The 23,331-nt window shown below is 39.7% G+C and overlaps 1 protein-coding gene across 6 annotated transcripts in view; it reads right to left on the bottom strand.

The window, feature by feature from the left end:
- Positions 1-11,319: 11,319 nt before the first annotated feature.
- FRMPD2 (FERM and PDZ domain containing 2) overlaps positions 11,320-23,331 on the bottom strand; it is a 74,367-nt gene continuing 62,355 nt past the window's right edge. For 4 of the 6 annotated variants that reach the window (XM_068166167.1, XM_068166170.1, XM_068166168.1 and 1 more), the window contains 8 exons: positions 21,708-21,793; positions 21,047-21,162; positions 19,088-19,230; positions 16,946-17,036; positions 15,543-15,877; positions 14,086-14,301; positions 13,801-13,863; positions 11,320-13,360 (listed from right to left, as the gene is read on the bottom strand). In XM_068166167.1, coding sequence (XP_068022268.1) covers positions 13,289-13,360; positions 13,801-13,863; positions 14,086-14,301; positions 15,543-15,877; positions 16,946-17,036; positions 19,088-19,230; positions 21,047-21,162; positions 21,708-21,793 — 1,122 coding nt within the window. In that variant the 3' untranslated portion in view covers positions 11,320-13,288. The other 2 variants (XM_068166171.1, XM_068166172.1) reach the window with 2 other exon arrangements.

Genomic DNA, 23,331 nt, shown 5'->3' with positions numbered 1-23,331 from the left:
GATGTCTGTGATTCACAGTGAATTTCCTTTCTATCTTATTAAAATTTACAGTTTAGCCTCTTAATTTTCAAACATATGTCTTGGATATTTGTAATTTTCTATTGTTTTTACTTAGTCTGTGTATCTAATCTCGTTGAGACTAAACATTTCCTCTGATGGCAGAGACTTAAGAGTGCTATTCTGCCAATGGGATGCACTGAGGAAAGCCTCTTGAGTAGTGAGATCTCAGGCATTTATGCTCAGAACTCAGTAAAATTCAGAAGGCAACCCCTGCCATGAAAATCAAGACAATTAAATGACATTTTCAAGATGAGTATGGAAAGTTCTCTTTAGTGCCTCATTTAGCTCATGACTCCCTATGCAGCTTCAGTCAGGCCACTTCATCTCATAGTCTGTAGCCTGTAAAGCAGTTACACAAACTTCCTTCTTGTGCATGTTATTATACCTCTTCCCTGTTTTAGGTAGGGGAGAACAAAAGAACTGTGATGTTAATACTCCCTAGTAATAAGTGGAGAATGAATCCTTTGAGATTAAACTATCCAACAGCAGTGAAATCATAGCAACTTTGGCTCTGCAGCGATTCAGCAATGTTTCATCTATCGATACAAGGAAAGGCTCTGTCCTCAGCTCCTTGCATTTGCTATTTCACCCTGTTCTCTTTCAAAGGCAAAGATACTGCATAGGATTGGTACTGAAGCGGAAGACTGACTCCAGACACTCTTTATTGAGAGCTTGGTGACATCTGGTGGGAACTGGAAGGATGACAAGCCCTTTGTGATCCTCACTCCCAACTTATAAAAACAAATTTTAAAAAGGTTCCCCTCAAAACAATACACAAAAATTTCTATTGATTTTGTGTTCAGGATCACAAGAGTTCAAAATGAAAACGTGCTATAATGATGCATACTGAACACTGTACAGTTTAGAGATTAAAGGGCTTGAAATCCTGATGGGACATAACAAACCTGGAACATGAAGAATTTGGCATTGGGCTTTTGCAAGCATATAAATGTCATCTTTTTTTATGAGCTTAGTCAGAATGTCAGTGTAAAAAGCAAGTGAGGCAGGTCACATTTTCTCATCATGCTATCCTAGGCCCCTGTGATACAACCAATCTTCACCATGTTTACAGAATCGCAGGGTGTTGGGGTTGGAAGGGACCTCCAGAAATCCAGTCCAACCCCCCTGCCAGAGCAGCACCATAAAATCCATTGCAGGTCACATGGGAATGCATCCAGATGGGTCTTGAAAGTCTCCAGAGGAGGAGACCCCACAACCTCCTTGGGGAGCCTGTTCCAGTGAACAGTAAAGAAGTTCCTCCTCATGTTGAGCTGGAACCTCCTGTGCTGTAGTTTATATCCACTGTCCCTTGTCCTATCACAGGGTGCAACTGAGAAGAGCCTGTCCCCTCCCTCTTGACACCCAGCCCTCAGATATTTATAAACATCTATTAAATTCCCTCTCAGTCTTCTGCAGACTGAAAAGCTCCAGTTCTCTCAGGGAATGTGCTCCAGTTCCTTAATCATCCTGATAGCTCTGTTGGACTCTATCCAGCAGATCCTTGTCACTCTTGAACTGGGGAGCCCAAAACTGGATGCAATACTCCAGGTGAGGTCTCACCAGGGCAGAGTAGAGGGGGAGAAGAACCTCCCTCTATCTGACGGACAGACTCCTCATAATGCACCCCAGGATACCATTGGCCCTCTTGGCCACAAGGGCACATTGCTGTCCCATAAATAACTTGTTGTCCACCAGGTCTCCCTGGTCCTTCTCCACAGGGCTGCTCTCTAGAATATTGCCTCCTAACCTGTACTGGTGCAGTTTTTTATTCCTTCCCAGATGCAGGAAGTTTAAACTTGGCACAAAGCACATATATGCCTATAGCCTGGAAAGTACCATTGTGGGTGTGTTCAGCAGCCCACTTGTGAGCAGTTAGTTAGATATGTTTGCCCTGAATTTGGATTAGGTCTGGTTCTGACAGTGGGCACAAAACATCAGTGAAGGGAAAGGTAGAATTAATGCTATATTAATGAGAATTCTGGTAAGGAAAGAGGGAAGTGTTTGCTTGAAGTTTGGATCAGTTATCTCATATGATCTATATGCACATGAATGAGTTTTTCCTTCCCCCCCATCTTTTTAATCCTATAAGCATAAGCACTATTGCCTTTCCTCTCATTTTTCCAAGTGCACTTTTGGGGTCTAGCTGTGTATAACATTTTTTAAGCTTCATAAGATGAAGCAAGGAATAACCCACAAATTTTTCTTCCAGTGTCTTTCAGATATTCAAGCAAGATACCCTCTGAAAGACAGATAATTCCTTGCATTTGCCAAGGGCTTTGCAAGGCCTTTGATATTGGGTAAAGTGAAATGTTACCAATTGGTCTTCTTTTCTCTTTCATCCCCTTTTCAGATTTTTTATGGGAAAGTATGGATGTAGAAGGAGAAAATCAGTAAAATGATAGTCAAAGTTTTCATAATCATTTGTGAAGGCTACACCACAGATTCAGCTACTACTGTGAATCCAGAATGTGGATACAGAGCACTTCTTGAAGAAGTCACTGGTAAGTTTAAACAATCAAACCCTATGGCTGCAGCCTATTTAACTTTTCATCCTTTGCTAAGAAAAAGTTAAGTTACTGGACAAAGCAGGGTGGTCTTTCAGGGTGAAATCCATCATGTCCAAATCCATCCTCTTAACTGCCTAAGAGAAAGATTTTCCCTATAGGGATTCAGGTTGCAGGCCATGAGCTCGTCAAATCTCTGTCTCCCTTCCCTTGCCACTTCATCTTTGTCATGATGTCACAGCATGTAGTATCACTGCTGGTAACCTTATTATCAGAGCCAATTGTCCAAAGACCTATATATAGGAGGCTGCTTGCCACTGTATAAGCTCTGGTTCTATTGCTTATGACAGCACTAGGTGACCTAATTCACTTCAGTGGGTCTGTCACATATATCCTCACAGGGTGATTTTCGCCTCTGACAAGCCATTGTTGCCATCCTTCCTGCCAGTACTCTGCTAACTCTAGCCTCATGTTCATGCTAACACAGAACTACAAAAAGATGGGACCCTTACTGAAATCTTGTCTAGTTAGTGGATATTTACATAGACAGGGTGAGCACAGGGCATGAGCCTAAAGCTACTTAGACAGACTGTAGGACTTTACTGTAGAAGTGTATATGGAATCTTTGGAGTCTGGTATTGTGTAAGCCCATTATTTTACCTTTCCTGACTAATACTGGATCAGAAATAGTACTGCTGATCCTGAAATGATCAGAGTACTGTTATGACATAATGATAAACTGTTAAATTCATACTTCGAGAGATAGCCATGTTCACCATCACACACACGGCATCTGCACAAAGCGCAGACAGGAATGAAGGCAAAATCCCCACAGAAAATAGCTGTAAACAGGTGCTTAGTTGAGTGTATTTGATTCTGTTGTGTAGAGAGCAGTCTTACGTACCTGTCTACTTGCACAAAAACACTCACATTACTGTGCCTTAGATTGAGGAGTGAACAAATGTCTTGTTGTAGTGTAGATTGTTCTGTGATTTGGCAGAGGTTAAGAACAAAGAAAAGAGGATATTATTGCAAGGAGCTAAGGAAAGGAGGGGATTCTCCAAGCCTGGCCCATTTCCTGAATAATTTGTTGGCAGCCTGCATACATCACCAGCCTGCTCCTATGGCATTGCAGGCTGGTGAAAGCACCCATAGCAATGCAAATGCCCTTCCCAGTCCTGCCAGTTTTCTCCCAGATAATTTTTGTGTTAATGCTGGAAAAAGAAGAGATGAGGGTGTGATTAAACTTTGCCAATTTTGCATTGGTAATGAGGCGACAAGTAAATGAGACCAAATGCGCTTTGAGTAAGGACCAGCTTTATCTATCAGCAGCAGTGTGGTGCAGTCCTAGAGAAGCTAAGTGGTAACCTAGGTTGTCGTAAGCAACTTTTTTGTCTATTCCAATAAAGATTCCTTTTCAAGACTTCTCAGGGAGCCAATCTGTGTAATGATTTTGAGGCAACTTGGACTGAAGCTGCAGAGAATAGCAGCTCTGATAAACTTTTTTCTTCCCTGTTCAATGCTGTAATCACTTCAGCTGGCTACAGGCCATTGACCAGTGCGGTCCTGACCACCTGGAGGTATCCAGCTGCACTTTGTGTCAAAGTGCACAACCAGAAGAGGGGTGTGCAAACCTCTTTCCTGTAAGCTGTTCAACTAAGAACAGAGAGCTGTTGACAAGGAGGAAGAAAGAAAAGTTCCATTTAATGGATATTTTTAACATATGTGTTTCTTGGTAATATTCCCATCTTATTCAATGTTCTTCTCAGAACTACCAGGAAATAGTTAAGTTTCACTAGATCCTTTGACAGAACTCAAACCAGTGTTATGTAAGTCCCCAGGAGGACTCCTTGGATAATTGAACCTGGCCTTTTGAGCTGCTGCCAAAGTCTAGCAGAAGAACATAACCCAGCAGCCAGCCACACTCTTAGCTAGGGATCTAAGTGAATGTTGATGAGAAGGGCAGTAGGTGGAGAGGTCTCCATGAGATTGAAAATCTCAGCAGGAGCTGCCATGGAGTGCTCTGGAAGGACCTGCTGTTGCCTAGAGCAATGTTACTCTGAAGCGGTTGAGCATTTGTATGGAGCTGAGTGGTGTGGTCATCCCACTGCTGCTGGCATCTCAGGTTTTGTCTGGATTCTAATTATGGGAATAGTTATAGATCTTTTGATCTAAAATTGCTGTCACCCAAAAGGGATGATGCTCAATCTATGCTAAGTGGTTGAAGTGAGGTGATACTAAAGCGAATTTCTATCTGTGAAATAACCACTTCTTTTCATCCTTCCTGTTCAGATGATACACTAGCAGAATCCTAGTCTTTTCAGGGGACAATCACACGAAACAGAAACAGCTCACAATCAAGTGCAATATTTACCTTCATTGAAGTAGCACAAATTTCTTAACAATAGAGATAGATGTTTGCTACCTGTACATAACTCACACACATTTGTGGAGGTTAATGTGTGATAACTGAACAGTGCAAGCATGAAGAATATTTTATGCTTTGTATTGTCTTTTCCTTGAGTACTTGCTCAACACGTTGCAGGCATTACCTGTGATTCATGCATATTATGGTAAGACAATAAAATTGCAGATAAAAAAATGAGGCAATATATTGCTCATGAACTTGTGTTACTGTCATTTATAGACATGATGAAAAGAGGAATCTAGGAAAAGATATGTGTAGTGCAATCCCAAGTTAAATAAATTAACTTTTCATTTCTTTTAACTACTAAAAGTTGATTCCAAAAAAAATCCAAGATCTTTCTTTACCAGCAATTTCACGTGTACAATAACACCAGTTTCCTTGCACTTATGGTCAGGGCTGGTTTTGTGAATGTTACTGTTGCTATGGTTACATTTCCCTAATGTTCATTATTTCCCATGGTGTCTTTGTCACTCATCCAGGGATGCTGGCATGAAGTAAGCTCACAGCATGCCATTTCTGCCATGAGAGCTATTGATAGGTGCGCTGAATGGGCCAAGAGGTACTGCAGCTGGTGCTTTCCTGGAGTTAAATCTACTTCAACTCTGAATGAAGAGAAATAGTTAGGAGCTTTTATGTAGCAATGAGATGGGAAGAGAAAGCCTACAATCACTACTGTGCCTTTCCAAGAAGGTTGAACAGGAAGGAGGAGTAGGAATTGTCATCTCTCAAGATAACAAATGCAGGGAGGGGAGGGAGCTCAGGCAACTTTTCTTAATTGCTAGGTTGTTTAATGAGCTGGGGTGCTAGACAGCTACTGTATAGTCCCCATTGTGTCTCTGTCGCCTGGTTGAGGGTATACTGCTCTTGGGCATTTTAGCTAGTTTTTGGGGGCTGTTTTTGAATGGTTTAATGAGAAAGCTAAATAGCTGTAAATTTCAGAGCAGGATCTCAAAAAGTTCACTGTCCCCCAGGCATGCATTTGTATTAAGTGCTGTGCAGAAAGGGCAATGAATTCAGAACAGCCACCTAATCCCCATGGGAGGGAGATACCTACAGAACTCAGCTACACAAAGACAACAAAGAGTTAAGGCTAAATAAAAAGTGAAGCTTACCACTGGAAGATCTTTGAGACTGACATCTAAGAGGTAATCCAGACTGCATCTTCTCTCTCTTAAACTCCTGTGTTGGCTTCTCAGGCCTTGGCTCAGTGCAAAAGCGATATTAAACCAGCAAGTCTGTCATCCTGTTAGGTACCAAAAACTATATCCTAATTTCAATAGACATGCAGCTGTTGGAGTGAATCTTGACCTCTCTGATTCAGCATTGTCATTAGTATTAAGGCCACTGAGATGGTTAAGAGACTGGAATTTCTGTTGCATAAGAAGAATCAGAGAGAGCTGTGGCTGTTTAGTGTGGAGAGGAGGATTGTGGTTTAAACCAGCAACACATCCACTCACTCTTGTAGCCCTCTGGTGGAATGAGGAGGAAAAAATACAGAAAAAGCCTTTAAAGTCAACACTAAGGACAGGGAGTGCACACTCACTGATTATGGTCACAGGCAAAAGACAGACTCAACTGGGAGAAACAAAATCAATTTAATTTAAACAATAAAAGCAACACCTATTCACCAACTGAATCAGAGTAGAATAGTGACAAATACAACTGGTTCCAGTTTATCTGCCTCCTCCCTGCAGGACAGGGAATGGAGACTGTGGTTAGTCCCAGTCCATTCCATGTTATTTTAACCACTCCCTCCTCATGGGGAAAACTCACAGACTTCCCCTGTTGCAACATGGTGTCCCTCGCACATGAGACAGTTCTCCCGGAACTTCTCCCACCAATGGGAGTCTCTTTTGAGGGCTGTGTTCCTCCCAGTAACAGAGTCACAGACATCAGTGCCATCCTCCAGCATGGGGCCCTTCACAGGCTGCAGGCAGGATTCTGCCCCACCCTTGATCTGTAGGGGCTGCAAGGGCTTTCAGTCTGCTATCTCACCATGTGCTGAAGAGGAATGACTGTTTGGGTGTACCTCCCCACCTCCTTCCTCACTGACCTCTTGTGTCCACATTGTGGTCTCTCTTATGTCCCACTCCTCTGCCAAGCAAAAGAACTCCCAAAATTAACTCACACAACAGATTTTCCCTTCTTAAATGTGATCACAGAGACACTGGCTCAGCCTTAGCCAGTGGTGGGTCTGAGTTTAACCTTAGGCTGTTTAAACTCAGGGAGAAGCCCAGATGGTGTGTCCTCCAGCGTCAGGACCACCTCACCCTTGATCTCCAGTGCTCCATACCTGTTTTCCAAGAGCAGCGGGGAAGGTGAGGGGAGGCAAGGAGGTTTAACTTTGCGTCTTTTCAGAGGAACCTGCATCCATTCCCCTCTGCTTTTTGAATAACCAGCCTCTGCTAGGGGAGCCTGCAGAGCCTGCTTACTCTGATTCAACTCTTTCCTCTTCTGGTTCATCTCTTTCCTCCTTTGGTCCATCTCCTTCCTCCTCTGGTTCATCTCTTTCCTACATTCCCTTATATTTCTAAGGCTAGCAACCTCATCCTTCAGTCTGGCCACCAGATTAAGCATAGTCAATCTGCTCACACCTTATATAAGAGTTGGGGCTGAGTGAGCTTCTTGAAGCTTCTTACATGGACAGAAACAGATTTCTCATAGTTGCATCCAGTGCTAGGACAAGATGCAGTGGACACAAATTGAAATACAGGAAATTTTATTTAAACAACAGAAAAAAAAAAGTTTTATGGTCAAATGTTAGAACAGGTTGCCTTGACAGGTCATGGAGCTTCCACCTTTGAAATACTCAAAACCCAAATGAACAAAATCCTGAGCTCTAGATGTCACTGCTCTGAGTTGGGGGTTTACACCAGATGCTCTCCAGAGGTTCCTTTTAATCTCAGCTATTCTTTGGTTCTGTGGTTTGACATTAATTGCTCTGTGCTATTTGGGCCTGGAGAAGCATGAATGAAGTATGGAGTTCTGTTATTCCTAGTGTGCATTAAATAATTGACCAAGACAAGAAAAACTGTACCTGTATGGTACTACAGAACACATTTATTCTTCAATTAAGAGATATTTACAGCTCAGCATAGGCCTGAAGGCTAAGGTATGTGTGGAACAGCACACCACAGGCTTGAGCCTATTCAGATTAATAATTTTATGATTCACATTCCTTGATATGCAATGATCAGGATCACTATGCTGAGATATGTGATGCTCTCTCCAGTCCTCATTCTGCAGATAAATTTGCAACATACTTGACAAGAGAAACCAGTTTACAGGGAATGTCTTGCACTAAATATATCCCAGCCCAATTAGATTCAGCTGCTCACAGTGTTTCATAAAACTGGTTACTGTACATTGCCAGGAGGATCCCTTATTACTCATAATTTCCAGTAAATGGGAAAAAATATTTAATTCCAAAAGCACACCTGCTTTAAGGTTAAGAGCAAATTTATTCATAAGTCATGCTTTTGACAGATTTGGACAGATCCTGTGAGATTCCCAGGATCTCTTTCCTGGTCCTGTCAGAGTACTCCATTACCATTCTTTTAAGATCTGTAAGGCAGTAGCAGAAGGCCTGCATAGCTGTCAGCAGCATGCAGCACCTGCTTGGCCAGAGAGCACTGCATCCTGCCAAGCCCGTCTTGGTCACACTTTTGAGTGAACCCCCGTGAAAGCTCACGGAATACTTTTGTGCCAGTAAGTGACACAAACGTGTGTTTAACGCTGTCGCAGCGGCACTTTGCCCGTAGGTGGCAGCACTGCTGCTCTTTGGCAACACCAGCGGCGTTTGCCTTCACTGTATTGCTTTCATCGAGGAATTCTGTTGTTCAGTAAGGTCATGAGCTGCAACTGAAAAGACAGAGAAAACTTACTGACTCATCTCACAGGCTTTCCAATAAAATTAAAAGGAAATCTGATAATACTAGTACAAGTTACAAAAAATATAAGTTGGTACTTTTTAAAGTCAGCTATGTAAACCTGGCAATTTTCTTGTTGCTGATAGCACCCATTTTGACATGCAGATGGGGTGTTAGAGTGCATGGAGCCATTGATCCTGAGCAGTTTTGCACCCACATAACTCAATGAAGATACTAAAGGAAAGAATGTGAACACTGTTTTCCCCTATTCACATGATTTTGACTTTATAGCTATGAGGCAGATGTCCTTGCTGTATTTGCTTTTAAATTGAAATAATACGGTAGATGTAAAAAACTTAACACAAGTCTCAATACAAGTAAAGCTGTGGCTTCCCCAGAATAAGATGATGATGTGTGCTATTTCGAGGATGGAGCTACTGTCTGAAGTATAGAAGAATGTGAATATAGAAGAATATGAAGACAAAGTATGACTGACAAGGATCATGCTACAGTATGCATCTAAAATCTAGCAGGTGTTTACTCATTTTGACTGCTTGTTATGGCAGACACTGCCTCCAGAAAATGTGTTCTTTCTATTTCCAATCTTACTGCAGCTTGTCCTGTTTGGTGACTAGGTCGTAAAGTAACACAATTTAGAAATACAGATCGTGATTCCAGCACCACTTCTAAAGCAAACAGTGTGACCACAGGCACAGACCAAGGTTCTGTACCTCAGAACACCTCTTGCATATTAGGATATGTGTGTCAGTTGAACCACATTATATACTAAAAAAAAAAAACCAAACCACTCACCAGAAATGGTTCAGAACACTATCATCACATTTTTTTTTAACTGAGGAAAGATATTTTTGTGCATTGGAACAGAATCAGAGCTTGTATCACCCAGGTTTAGTTCTCAAGTTTTCCAAAAACTGGACCAAAACTTGGACCACTCACAAACCCCTGCCTCACTTCCCTATGACTGAAAATGGGCAGTAGATCTGTCTGTCCAGTTTAGCCAGACTTGTCAGGTAGTGTGAGCTCTTTAAGGATTGAGTGGGTTGTCTCTTGTTCTGGTGTTCAGGAGGAGACTTGACAGGGTGCTTGGTTACATGGGTTAGTTGATTAGGTGGTGTTGGGTGATAGGTTGGACGTGATGATCTTGAAGGTCTCTTCCAACCTGGTCTATTCTATTCTATTCTATTCTATTCTATTCTATTCTATTCTATTCTATTCTATTCTATTCTATTCTATTCTATTCTATTCTATTCTATTCTATTCTATTCTATTCTATTCTATTCTAAATGAATTTGTATCAGTGAGCACTGATCTCCATGGGAGCACAGATCTGTGATTGTGATATATGGTGTATGAGCTGCTGGGTAGAGTCAAATTCCCGTATTCTTAAATGCTTCTTAACAGTCTTCTAACTGCTCTCAGCTGATCTACACTTTGAGCTCAGTGGCTCAAAGGTACATTATTTAAGTACGCCTCAGTAGTGCAGTGTAAAAGAAGAAACCTGTGAGGTGCAGAGAATCTTGTTTAAGTGGTTTGGCTTATTCAGGAAACTTGCAGCAGAGCTGGAAGTTGAGTCCCTGAATCCTGTCTTTAAAGGGGAAGTTGAGAATAGATTGTTCCTTAGCATCTCCAAGAGACCATATACAGCAGCCACCTCTGCTAAGCATTTTCTTGTCATGACTCATTTTTTATTGTCTATCGTAGGAAGAAGCTGTGTCTATCATCTCAGTACTTCCCTCTTCAAAATTTATTTGCTGCCTAGGCTGACTGTCAGCAGTGAAGCTCATGAGCAGAACTAGCACTGAGGTGACCAGCTTTTGGCTTCAAACATGTTCAGAACCTTTGCAAGCCTTCAGTTTTCTTAAAATGTGTTCAGGCCGTGGACTGAGAGACTTGCTCTGTAGGATCGGTCAGGGACTGTGACAGATGAAGGGCCTGTCACCCAGTATGTGTCAAATTGCATCTGTCTCCACTTAGAGCTGGCTTGAGAGGCTCTGAGATTTTCTGTAGGTGAAGATTTCTTTGTTATGGAACAGGTTACAAAATATCTGGAAGGACATGTCTGTTTCACCTTATTCTTTTAGCAGCCCTGGACGACTAGATCTCTGTAAAACTGCATTTCATCCAAAGATCAGTCTGGGTGAGGATGTTGTTATAGGGATCATATTTGTGTTACCTGTTTAAAAGCATTTAATTATTATATTCCTAAAGGGTAAGAACATGAGATCAGAGGTCAGTAATGCCTGCTTTAGGGGAATGTATAAAAGGTACCATCATGACAACATCTGTTGTTAGAGGAAATTTAAATATATGCCTCAATTAGTAAAAGACTATTTTCCCTAGAGCTCTTTCTGGCTTGTAGTTAAGTGTTACAGCTGCTTTTTCTTAAAAAGAAATTTAAATGAAAAACAGTGTTTTCAGAAATAACTTTTTAATGTTCCTGTAAAACAGGAAAAACCTCTGTCAAACAGCAAACACTTCTGTCAAACAACTGCAAAGATGATGCACAAATGTGGAAGAACAAATACTGTGATGACTGTTCTCTGAATCCAGAATTCTTGTTGTAAGCCACAAAGAATCCCCACTGTTGCATCAAATACAGGAATATTTTCACTGAGAAGCTTTTTAATGTTGTTGTGGTACAAAAAGTGAATTGTGCATTCATGCGCAGTGTACTGCATTCACTGAACAGCAGTGCATGTGCAGTAATTAAAATCAAAGTGAAAGACCAAATACTAAATGAGGGTAATGGAGTTTGGGACAAAACATTTTTCTGACAATTCTTGACACCACTGTGCAATAAAGACACTGTGTGTCTTTATATGTAACAGAAATACAGTAAATGCTTCTGGGAAGGCTGAAATTCAATGAATTATAGGAAAACATTGAATTCTGTTTATTTTTATACCAGTATAAGGCCAGGGGTATGCCACTAATTTAGTGTTACTCTGGATCTCAATACATACATTTGAAATCAACATCTGGCTCATGTTACACATTTCATGTGTATCTTTTCCTGACTTCTAGCTGAGAGCAGAAAGGAAAAATGGCCCTTGGCCTTAATTACAATTGCATTTCAGTGGTGGCTTCTAGAAGTCATGCTTTTAATTTGTATTTAATCCCTCATTCTTTCTGAACCATAAACATCTCATTTGTAACAACAACAAAACAACAAATCAAAACCCGCAGACATTTTATTGTCTTGATCCTACTGCAGCTTTATACTCAAATACCTCTTTATACTTTCTCCTTTATTGAAATCAGAAAAAGGTTTTACAATATGTACAGTTCTCTTAAATAAATGCTCTTATGATTTTGTCTGTTTAAAATTTACTTTTCCAATGTGCATCTAATAGCTTCCGTATATATCACCTTCTACAGAAAGGACTTAGAAGTAGTAGTATAGAAACATGTACAATCATATAAGCTTGAACAGCATATTTCTGCTCAAACCCACACTAACAGAAACACTTTTTACAGGAGACATAAGCTGTACAGAGAGTTATTTACTCTAAAATAAAGATCCAGTTCAGCCTCTGCTGAAACCAATGGGACTTCACATAGATTCATAGCTTCAGATGATAGATAAGAATTAGCAAATAGCTAATCAATGGAAAGGATCAGGGGAAGATAAAATGCATATGCATACCACAGCATTCAGTCATTTAATCTGGTTTAGGATTGCGTTCCTTTTTACACAGATGCAGAATAAAAGAATACTGGTGCTGTTCATATTGCAGGCAAAAAAGTAATATTCCATCCCATTTTTGGAATGTTCTTCCTGCTTTGAAGAGAACCAACTAGAATTTAAAGGCATCCTATTTTCCTGTCAGTTTCTTCATTTAAGATGTCTAGTGATGGTGGAATTAATTTCTGGGCTGGAGTGATGACTGGAAATGGTTCTAGACTGCTCAGGCAATCCAAGGTAAAAAATTGAGTCCATCTACAGAGAAGCGAAACTACTGTAGAAAATACTGATCTGCAGTCCAGAAGCCAGTAGTGCACAACAATATATAAGGGACAACTAATCTTCCACCAACACCAGCAGAATATTAGTTGCCCTCTGGAAAGTAAAGCTATTTCCTAAGGCTGCTATCTCCTTGTCACAGTCTCAGAATATTTTCCTAAACAGTTTATATGTTATTATACAGCGCATGTAAAGTGTTCATGGCAAATTAGCAGCAGTGTTGCAAGTGCTGGCTAGCAGTTTCTTCAAACTGTGAGCCGAGATTTAAAGGACTTACACAGGAAATGTTAAGCAAGATTTTGAAATGCCTTAGAAATCAGAGTGATCTATCAAAGCATGTAATGTAGCACTTGTCTGTACTGGCTTGACATCTCTTTAAAGCAATTGCTGAGTAGCCACTGGAGTCCAAGGGGAATAGCAACAGGGAAGAGTCATACTGCAGTCAGTAGGAATCCATTGCTTGAAGGTTCTGAAGGACTTCCAGCACAACTTCATAACAGAATAAATATTCATCCTGTATGCAGAGATACCAATGTGAAGTGCCTGGTTACATTCATCAAAACTCTTTTCAGAGATAGGTTTTTCTCAGCAAGAAGCATTTACTTAGGTGATGACAGCTTAGCTGTAGTAAGACTTCGACTGAGGGCTGCAGTTTTGCAGGGTAGAATTTATGGTGTCTCACTGGTTTTGTTTTGGACCCTTGCTTTTCTTTTCACTTTAAAAAGAGGGGAGGAGTCTGGTATCTGTATTATGTTGGTATGTAGATTTTCTTTCCCTATGTTAGTAAGGGACAGATGTTTCAGATTTAAATCTAGACACCATTTGCCTGGAAAGCTTCCTCAAAAGAGAGGGCTAAAATGATGCTTGCAGTTCCAGATTTATGAAAGCATGTGGATATATGCTTCTAATTGAATGTTATAAAAAATATAAAGCAGTTGTATATTGAAAACTTACCTTAGTTTGGATCATGCCAAAACGCTGACGTCTCAGGTCTCTAACTATCTGCTTGATGTTGAACTATAAGAAGAGAACAGTTTTTATTTTGTTGACATCCATATTACAAGCAAAGATGTAATCATATTCAGATGGAGAAGTATATTTGCAAAGAAATAACAAACAATGAACAAACAACAAAAGCTGTATTTATTCCATCTTGTTAGGATGAATTCTACCAGGAATTACTCTGGTCTAAGACACCTCTAACTGTTAATACTTACTGATGATCTTTTTGATACTTACATGTAAATCTTTTTCTATATAGCTAAGCAGGACTTCAACACACAGCAGAACTCCACTTCTTCCAATGCCAGTGCTACAGTGAGCAACAATAGGTCCTGTACTGTGAGCTTTTCTCATATAACTAATAAATTTTACAAGCTGCTCAGCCAGTCTGGGATTATTGTGGTCAGGCCATGTAATAAACTGCAAGTGACTTACAATGCGCTTCTCTTCTGTCTGGAAGAGAAATTCAACAAATGTTAAAAAGGATCAGTCTTAAGTCTGACTTTCAAGAAATTCTACTGATAAATTCTCCTTCAGATTCATTCTTAGTCAATTGCTTGTCTACTCTACAGTTCTTTGTCTTCTCACATATGACCCTGTTAGTATTTCTCACAGGTTTTCAGAAACGCACTCAGAAAACACTGGCCTAGGAAATTTAGTTCATATAATAATGCTTACAAGAATAATCATAATGGAGGCAAAATATAGAGTATTGTTAATTGAGTGGTCCTGAGACAGTGCTTCTTGTTGCCAGATTGCCAGAACATATTAAACTGAATGCAAAAGAATTACCTGTGTTTGTTTTTTTCTACCAGCAGAAGAATTTAAATGTGTGTCTGGATTACTGCTGAAGTAAGTCTGTGGCTTTCTATAGTGCTGTGATACTTGTCCAAGACAAAGACAGCAAATGTAACATGTTCATTGAAACAATCACATATAATGGCCCACCTTCCCCTCTCAATAATCTGTTGAGAAGGCTCATATCGAATACTTTATTATGCTTCACATTCAGTCACATACGGTGTATTGTGTGTTCTTCACACAGAGAAATTGTTTTCTTGACAGAAAAAGACACCAAGTTAGTCTGGTACAAGTAGGAGTTTATTATTAATCCATTAATTATTATATCCTGCACAAATGATTTCAAAGCATTACTTAATATTGAGGCAAGACTGATCGACTTACAGATGCCTCAATTCCCATGTTCTTACATCTGGATTCCATAATTGTTAAGGTTCTAAAAATTTGCTGCTAGATTTGTATTTCATATGCATTCATATATTTTCCTGAAGGAAAGAAGAATCAGAATTCTAGTATGAAAACCACCTTCTTTCCCTTTTTTCTTCCTGCCACCATTAGAGAATATGAATCCATTCTGGCAGCCCTTACTGGTTTGATGTGGTGAGAACAGTAATCAATTTTGCAAAACATTGAACACACCAGCTCTGTGGCTCTTAAAGGACTATATTTTGTTTTTTGTTGTCCTAATATATGTAATGTTAGATCCATTACTTGTGCAATGAGTGAAGAAACAGCATCTCATTGACCCTAATTTTGTGCCTATTATTCAGATTTTTATATTCCTAAAAGCTACTGAGCAAGTGTTCTGGAAGTAGTAAACAGAAATACTACTATTTCCTCATGTAAAATACCTGACTAATTTAATCATATATGAAAGTGTTAAGGCTACTCACCTGCTTGTTGATAATTTCTATTGTTCTAATTATGAAGTACTGCAGAATCTGGTAATTGTGTAGCCTGAGATGGAAATTAGCCAGATCTATAGAGTCATGGGGAGGTTCAGGCCAGTATCGATGACATTTGACTTGCCCAAGCTCCACTTCTTTTGTCATCATGGCAATCACATCTGATTCATTCTCCCAGACCATTTGCCAGAAGTCAGGAATAGTGGATGGCAGAGGCCCTTGGGTTATAATATAGAAATGTTCCTCTTCTCCAACTTTCATTCTAATGTAACTTGCATTAATGTAGCCACTCTTCTCTCCCAGAGGAACTCGTGTCTTATCATCTGTACAAAACCAGAAAGTTGCTATTTAAACTGTAGGTCTGAAACAGGTCTACCATGTCAAACACTCAGAAGATGGAGAACTCCAGCCATTAGCACCAAAGCGTGTCTCTGGATTTTAAAATATATTTGACTAATAGCTCTAATATTAATCACTGCTAACAGGAATTCCAAGTGATAAATTGTATGGTTCACTGGAGATTTCTCCTAAGATACTTGTGTAACACTCTGACTAACCTTCTGATTCCCATAGAATTGTTTGGCAGCAATTCAAAATAGAGTATCCAGTCCTACTTGAATGTATAGCATAGGAACATTGTGACCAGATACTTGTGCTATGAAATTTGGGACTCTTGGATATTTATATAGTATCAGTAACACAAAGAGGCAACTCTGCTGCAGGTTTTGCATGTGTTTTCCTGATGCTGTGATTTAAAGGGCATCAAGTGTCCATAAAGTCTTCTTCTGTCATTATACCTCTTGGGAAATAATTTGTTGGAAATCCTTGATAACATCAGTCATTCAGCTCTTGGAATCAAATCTTTCTCCTGAAATGACTTCTCATCAGTAAGGAAACTTGTTTCTGACTCAGATGAGAGCTGAGAAGCTGAAAGCTCTAGTTATATATTATGTTTTCAAATACTCCTGAAAGAATCTTTACCTTTCCAAGAGCTACATGACTCCATTATTTCTCCAGTACTTATCAGAATTTCACTGTGTTGCAAGCAGTAGATGTAGCTGTACATTTAAATAAATCTTGTAGTTCAATTTACAGTTGCTGACAGAAAACTGTCAGCATTATCTCTGAGAAAAAGGGAAGGAAGCACCAAGACAACTGCCCCCCCAACCAGACTGAATCTTCAGAAACTTAAATATTGTGGAATGTAGACATACTTATGTGAACTCTACCTCTTTTGGAAATATCTCAACACATTCAATTATTAGTGGAGTTCTCTGTGACTAAGGATATGTTGGGATCAGCACCTCCTACATCTCAGTGTTATAACTATTTTTCTGTTTTCTAATGTCCTTGTTCATCTAATGTGTGTTCTCATTAGTGTGCATACTTACATGGAAGAATATCTCTGTATCTGTTTTTTCCCTGGTTTTCTGGTGCTTTGCCAGTTCTGCAGTCATCTATTGGTTTCATGCGTTCTAAAGCCTAAATCACAGATAGTCAATCCATATTGTTTATATCCTTTAGAGACAACCTTTACAGCGTCAGTGTGAGCAAAAATTAGTGCTATATGTGACCCAAGCCTGTCAAATAGACTTCACAGTATCACAGTATAACTAAGGTTGGAAGAGACCTCAAGGATCATCGAGTCCAACCCGTCACCACAGACCTCATGACTAGACTATGGCACCAAGTGCCATGTCCAATCTCCTCCTGAACACCTCCAGGGACAGTGACTCCATCACCTCCCTGGGCAGCCCATTCCAATGACAAACAACTCGCTCAGTGAAGAATTTCTCCTCACCTCGATTCTAAACCTCCCCTGGCGGCAGCTTGAGACTGTGTCCCCTTGTTCTGGTGCTGGTTGCCTGGGAGAAGAGACCAACCCCTTCCTGGCTACAACCACCTTTCAGGTAGTTATAGAGGGCAATGAGGTCACCCCTGAGCCTCCTCTTCTCCAGGCTAAACAGTCCCAGCTCCCCCAGCCTCTCCTCACTTCTTACAGCAAAGAATCAGTACATCATTCTCTAAACTCTAGGCAAGGAATTCAAAGTGCTTAGTAGCCTGCAGAAAATTTCTGAGTTTATCAAGCAAGATTTCCAACCTGCATCCTCAGCCCCTGTTATTAAAAATCCCTTTCATATAATGTTATAAAATAGATGTTTGGAACAGTGTCTTGGCCAAATGTCAGCATTCATTACTGTTAACCCAATGAAGCACCAGCTATTGCCCTGTTGATAGGTAGTGAATGTCATTGAACACTTTTCAGTGACAGAGAAGGTGATGTATTTACAGAAGAACATCAATAATGTTAAGTGGAAGTCATATAGTCTTTAAGTACTTCATAGCAGATTTGGTGGCACAGAATACAGTTTAACAAGAAGCAAGAATTTGCAAGTTTCAATTCATTTATGGTTTTGAGCTACCTTCACTTTTCTTTCTTATTTTACCTCTTTGGAAAGTATTGCACAATGCTTAGCCATCACATTATGCCACTACATAGAGTATAGGTACTGAAATATGTGACAGGTACTTAACAACTTCTTAAGTCACTACAGCTTTTACTCAGATAAAATATCCATTTGCCTTGGTATCTAGTCCTTTTGCTGTTAGATCTTCAGGTTTTCTGTTCAGAAATGAGGCTCACCTTGTAGTATGCTATGCCTACATCAGTAATGGAGTGGAATGAATGGAAATTAATACATGCCCTTGAGCCTTCAGGAAAAGTCAGCAAATCCCATACACTGGAGCTTGCGGCATTTTGTACCCAGCAAGACAGAGATGTAAAGGCAAGTGGAAGAAACTGATAACACTGTAATTACTGTGGGAAAATGGTAGCAATCTATTCCACTGGAGATGAGTACATCCTTTAAAGGAAATTAGAGTACTGTGTTGAAGAGTTATGAAATAGTATGTTCCTTGGGCATTTGCTAATAAATCAATACTCCATTTATACGCTGAAACAACAGATTTTGTATGCTTGCCTAATTTTACACTTTTTTATGATTTATATGCCACCAGATGTAATTATGGGTTTTCATTATCTAAGGAGGTACATTACTTGTTCTTTTTAATTTCACAAAGTTCCTGACATTAATAGCATCTTGTGGCAATGAGTTCCATGGATCACTGGACTGTTGTGTGAAACATTTTCCTTTCATCAGTTAAGCATTTCAACACTAGTGACTCCCTAGCAGCATGGATTTCTTGCTTTAATGCAGCCTCTAGTATAATGCTTAGGCAGCCATTCAGCAGTGCTGACAGGTTGATAGGAAGAAGTCAGTCTAGGAAAAAGTGATTCATACTCTACATTTATGTATTATTTATTTTTCACTCCATGTGAGCAGTATCTTTGACAGAGAACAGCATAAACCAGATCTATGTGGAGAGAGATTAGAAGTCCCATTCTAGCTGAAGTAATTCTCTGGGAAAGTGGAGTCAATAAAGATATACAATTGATCCATACAGTATGCTGATAAAAATCACTTTCTTAGCTCTGCTAAACATTCAGATCTTTAAAAAGAATCAGTCTTTACCATAAACTCCTTGAACACTTCTTGATTCTCAATCCACGACTGAAGGTCTTGAATACAACCTGTGATGCCAGTCCTTGGACCTACTCCAGCCAGTGATGGTTTAATTAACTGAGTGAGTTCATCACCAGAAGCAAAGGTTCTGCCTATATGTCAACAAAAAAGCAAAGGCATTTTTAGCTGCTATCATTAAAAGTGCAGTCTTGTCTTGAAAAACTAGGGGGCTGCAGTACTTAAGCACATTTTGGTGCTTATGCTATGGAAGTGAAATGTGCAAAAATATTTTTGGCTTACTTATGTTCACAGCAGAAAGAAGAATTAGTTGGCACCATAGATACAACTAGTACTGCATTTCATATTGGAAGCAAATCCAACTATTGCAATCTATTGCCTTATACTCTTTCTAAATACAGTCTGTTCTAAATTATTCTTACAGAACCAAAGATAGAATAATAGTATAATAAACCAGGTTGGAAGAGACCTTCAAGATCATTGCGTCCAACCCATCAACCAATCCAACCCACCTAAACAACTAAACCATGGCACCAAGCACCCCATCAAGTCTCCTCCTGAACACCTCCAATGACGGCGACTCCACCACCTCCCCAGGCAGCCCATTCCAATGGGCAATCACTCTCTCTGTATAGAACTTCTTCCTAACATCCAACCTAAACCTCCCCTGATGCAGCCTGAGACTGTGTCCTCTTGTTGTGGTACTGGCTGCCTGGGAGAAGAGACCAACATCCGCCTGTCTACAACTTCCCTTCAGGTAGTTGTAGAGAGCAATAAGGTCACCCCTGAGTCTCCTCCTCTCCAGGCTAAGCAACCCCAGCTCCCTCAGTCTCTCCTCATTTTAGTACAAGTTTGTGTTGATATAGGAAACCCTGGCCCATCTTTACAGGGAATCATCTTCATGCTTCCAATGCTTTTCTGAAAAGTAATATTGCCTGCCTGAAGTAAGAAAATGTCTTCTGTCCTTTTCGTCTTACCTCACATTCCCCTTCAAGAACAAGATGTGGAGTATCTTTGATGCACAAAAGTCAGGATTCAGTTTTACTAATTAGCTCATCCTGAACTATGTTCTGATCCAAAATTTGACGGGTTAAAAAGATGAATAAATATTTATATCTCCAGAAAGATGACTACTCTACTGGAAAAACTGAAAAACTTGTGTTACCATGTAGAATAAAACCAGTAGCTTATCTGGGGAAAAAAAATGGTGGTTGGAGGCAGAGGAATTACAGAACTTGTTACTTTAGTCATAGGCTACTATTGGCAAAGAATAACATGCCAGCTGCCTTGAAGAAAACCTGATGATCTGTTCCACAGGTTTGTTGTAGGCTGATGACAAAGTGCAAGGCTTTGTTTTTCTCTTGTAAGATGTCAAGGCTACTCTCAAATAACCTCCATTATAAAAGTGTGATTGTGATGCCTTTCTCTGGGCCACAACTTGCACCTGTCTTGACTAAGCTTCAAAGACACTTTCTGTTCACTAGCCCTCACAGATGAGAGGATGTTTCTATTAAGTAGTTGAGAGCCAATGTGTCATTTATTCACACTATCCAATAGTGCATGATTTAAACAAAACTCATGATATTGCAACTGAAAAAAAAAATGATTCTATGTAACTCTAATTCAACAACTTTCTTTTCCTCATATTTGTTCTGTCTCTACACCTAATTGAGTATAACCAAGCTATTCAGATATTTTCCTTTGGGAAAGGACACCATATATCAATTTGGGAAAGGACACCATATATCAATTAAAAACATTTAAAAAAATCCCAAGCAAACCCCAGAATCTTGTTCAGAGTGCCCTGGTCTTTGAGACCAGGTTTTTATATAAGGGATCCCACTCACACCCACTCAGGTTTTTATACAAGGGATTAGTATTCTCACTGCACTTATACAGAGGAGCTGGCCTATAATGTTAAAGCAGCAAGCATAGTTTTTGCATGGTTACTTCTAGGTAGAGTGGAAATCTTGTGGGGCACATTATCTTCTTCATTGTTGCAGATGTCTGGTTCAGACTGTTGAATCTCTCTTCCACAGTCTTCACATTCTGCATATTTCTGTGACCTGTAAAATAGCATTAGCTGAAAGGCTTTATGGAAGCAGCAGGAACTTGATAATCTTCACTGTACAAAGGTGGGGGGGTTTAATCTATTTTTGATAACTTTTACCTTTCTTGAGTAGCTATCTTCAAGAATTCTTGATTCCCAGATGTCTGGAGTTAAACAATTGTATCACTACAGCCACAGTAGCCCAGGCTACAAGATCTGCTTGGAGCACTTAGTGAAAACCCACAGGGACCCTGCCCACACCAACACGGTATCACTGACACTGTTCTCTCTCCTCCTAAACTAGGTAGGCTAAAGCTAGCTTAGTCATGTCTGCAAGAGCTGTTACATCTAGAAGCTTCTGTTTCATTTATCTTAGTAGTCATATGGAAGCTGTTTAGCAACTCTTACTATAGATGAAGCTACATTCCAATGGAGCTGTGTTTCTGTTACTTCAGAGACATGAGTGCATTTGCATACCATATTAGAACAGCGCTGGAAATGTAAGGATAAATTATCCATAGTGGTTTTTTTAAGGAGTTTTGCTGCATTCAAAAGAATTACCTGTCTGAAATATCACTGATGATATCCTTATAGCCTTGCCCAGCCATCTGACCTTGCAGAAGGAAATTGTGTATACTTTCTGCATCCTGCATGTTTAAAACAAGAAAAAGTTGTGAAAAATCAATACACAGAAACATCAGTAACATTGTTACTTTCATCATTGTTCTTTCTCATGTCTTAATAAAACCCGTGACCTTCACTCAAGAAGGAAAAGGAAAACAGAATAGTTTCTAGTTTTAGAAGAAAGTATGCTACTTTGATTCAGCACTGCAGTATCTACTAGGTGTAGAAATCCAGATCAGCTGTACTGGTGAGTTTCATAACAATGCAGACATTAGACATGCATTAGCATGCATGACTACACTTTGAAAAGGTTAACGTTAGTTAGATCCTCTCTGATCTCATAAAGAAAATGCAATCACAGGAATCATGAATTGCACTCTACTCTTCATCTCACAACTCTTTGCAGTAAAATGTACCAGGGTCTGAGATGGAATTTCTGATAATAATTTATTTCTGTCTCAGACAGATGCTCTCCTAATGAAGTACTCAATTAACTGAGAAGGCAAACACTTGATCACCCTTCATAATGCAGTAGAAGCAGAAGTATTGGTGGCTGGTTTTCCATCCTAGAGAATAACAACTAGGTACTGCATTTAAATGCAGGATATCTGTCATTAGCATGTGGAAGTGGCACTTGATAGATATTTTAGTTCAGAGTGATGTTTCTTCGTCTTTCCCTGCTTAATACTCCAGATACACTCTGAAACCTCCCTGGCATGTCACACAGTATAAACTACTGAATGTCTCCTAAGAATTGTAATGGTAGCTCTCACTTTCCTACTTTTGTGCTTCTTCATTTTCTTACTTCTGTGCTTGCATTTCCGTATTAGAACAGGGGAATTTGTGGCTGTCTGTTTAACCATGAATTCATTTACCCAGTTTCTGCACCTACTGACTACACTGACTGGAGAATGTTCTATGGATTTTTGTTTTCTACTTGCCAAGGAACAGTATTTTATTGCTGCTTTTTTGCATCTGTTTTTTAGTAGCTTATCACTTTCAAAGTCTACATCTTTGGAGTGGGTGGCAGCTGTGCTCAGTACATAAAGTGTAGTTTCTATTCATGGGAGACAGTTAAAGGCTTTCTGACAGTTTAGTTCAAACAGTCATTTCAAGAGCCTACTTAAAAACTCCTTGAGGAAGTTTATTTACATCAAGGACTTCTTCTGTTTTTCTTTTTCTAGTTTGACTATATTGGTTGATGCAGGGTTTAGTGTTTTATTTGTTCTGGAGGATAAGAAGAGCCATATTTCTCAAATTTTCTGAGCAGAGTCTTTATAGTTGTAAACTTAGAAATAATAGGTTCTGTAAAATTTGATGTGCAGTATGTTGTAGGAATTACTAAGGTTCAAGAAGTTTGGATGTCTTGGAGTTATGAATATTAATGGAAGACAGCTGAATAGAAATCTTGCAAGGTACATAATTTTAAAATACTGGGGGGAAAATATTAAACTAATAAATCAATCATGCCACTATTATAAAGCACCAGAACTAGACTTGCCACCTTCCTTCACCTGCCCTTTTAGCGTATATATTACACCAATCATATGCTCTTATCTCG

This window comes from Melanerpes formicivorus, unplaced genomic scaffold (genome assembly GCF_026170545.1).
Source record: "Melanerpes formicivorus ecotype bairdi unplaced genomic scaffold, bMelFor1.0.p_v2 SCAF_98, whole genome shotgun sequence".
NCBI classification, from domain to species: domain Eukaryota; kingdom Metazoa; phylum Chordata; class Aves; order Piciformes; family Picidae; genus Melanerpes; species Melanerpes formicivorus.
The sequence above is the reverse complement of the archived record's forward strand: the minus strand, read 5'-3'. Positions and strand labels throughout refer to the sequence as shown.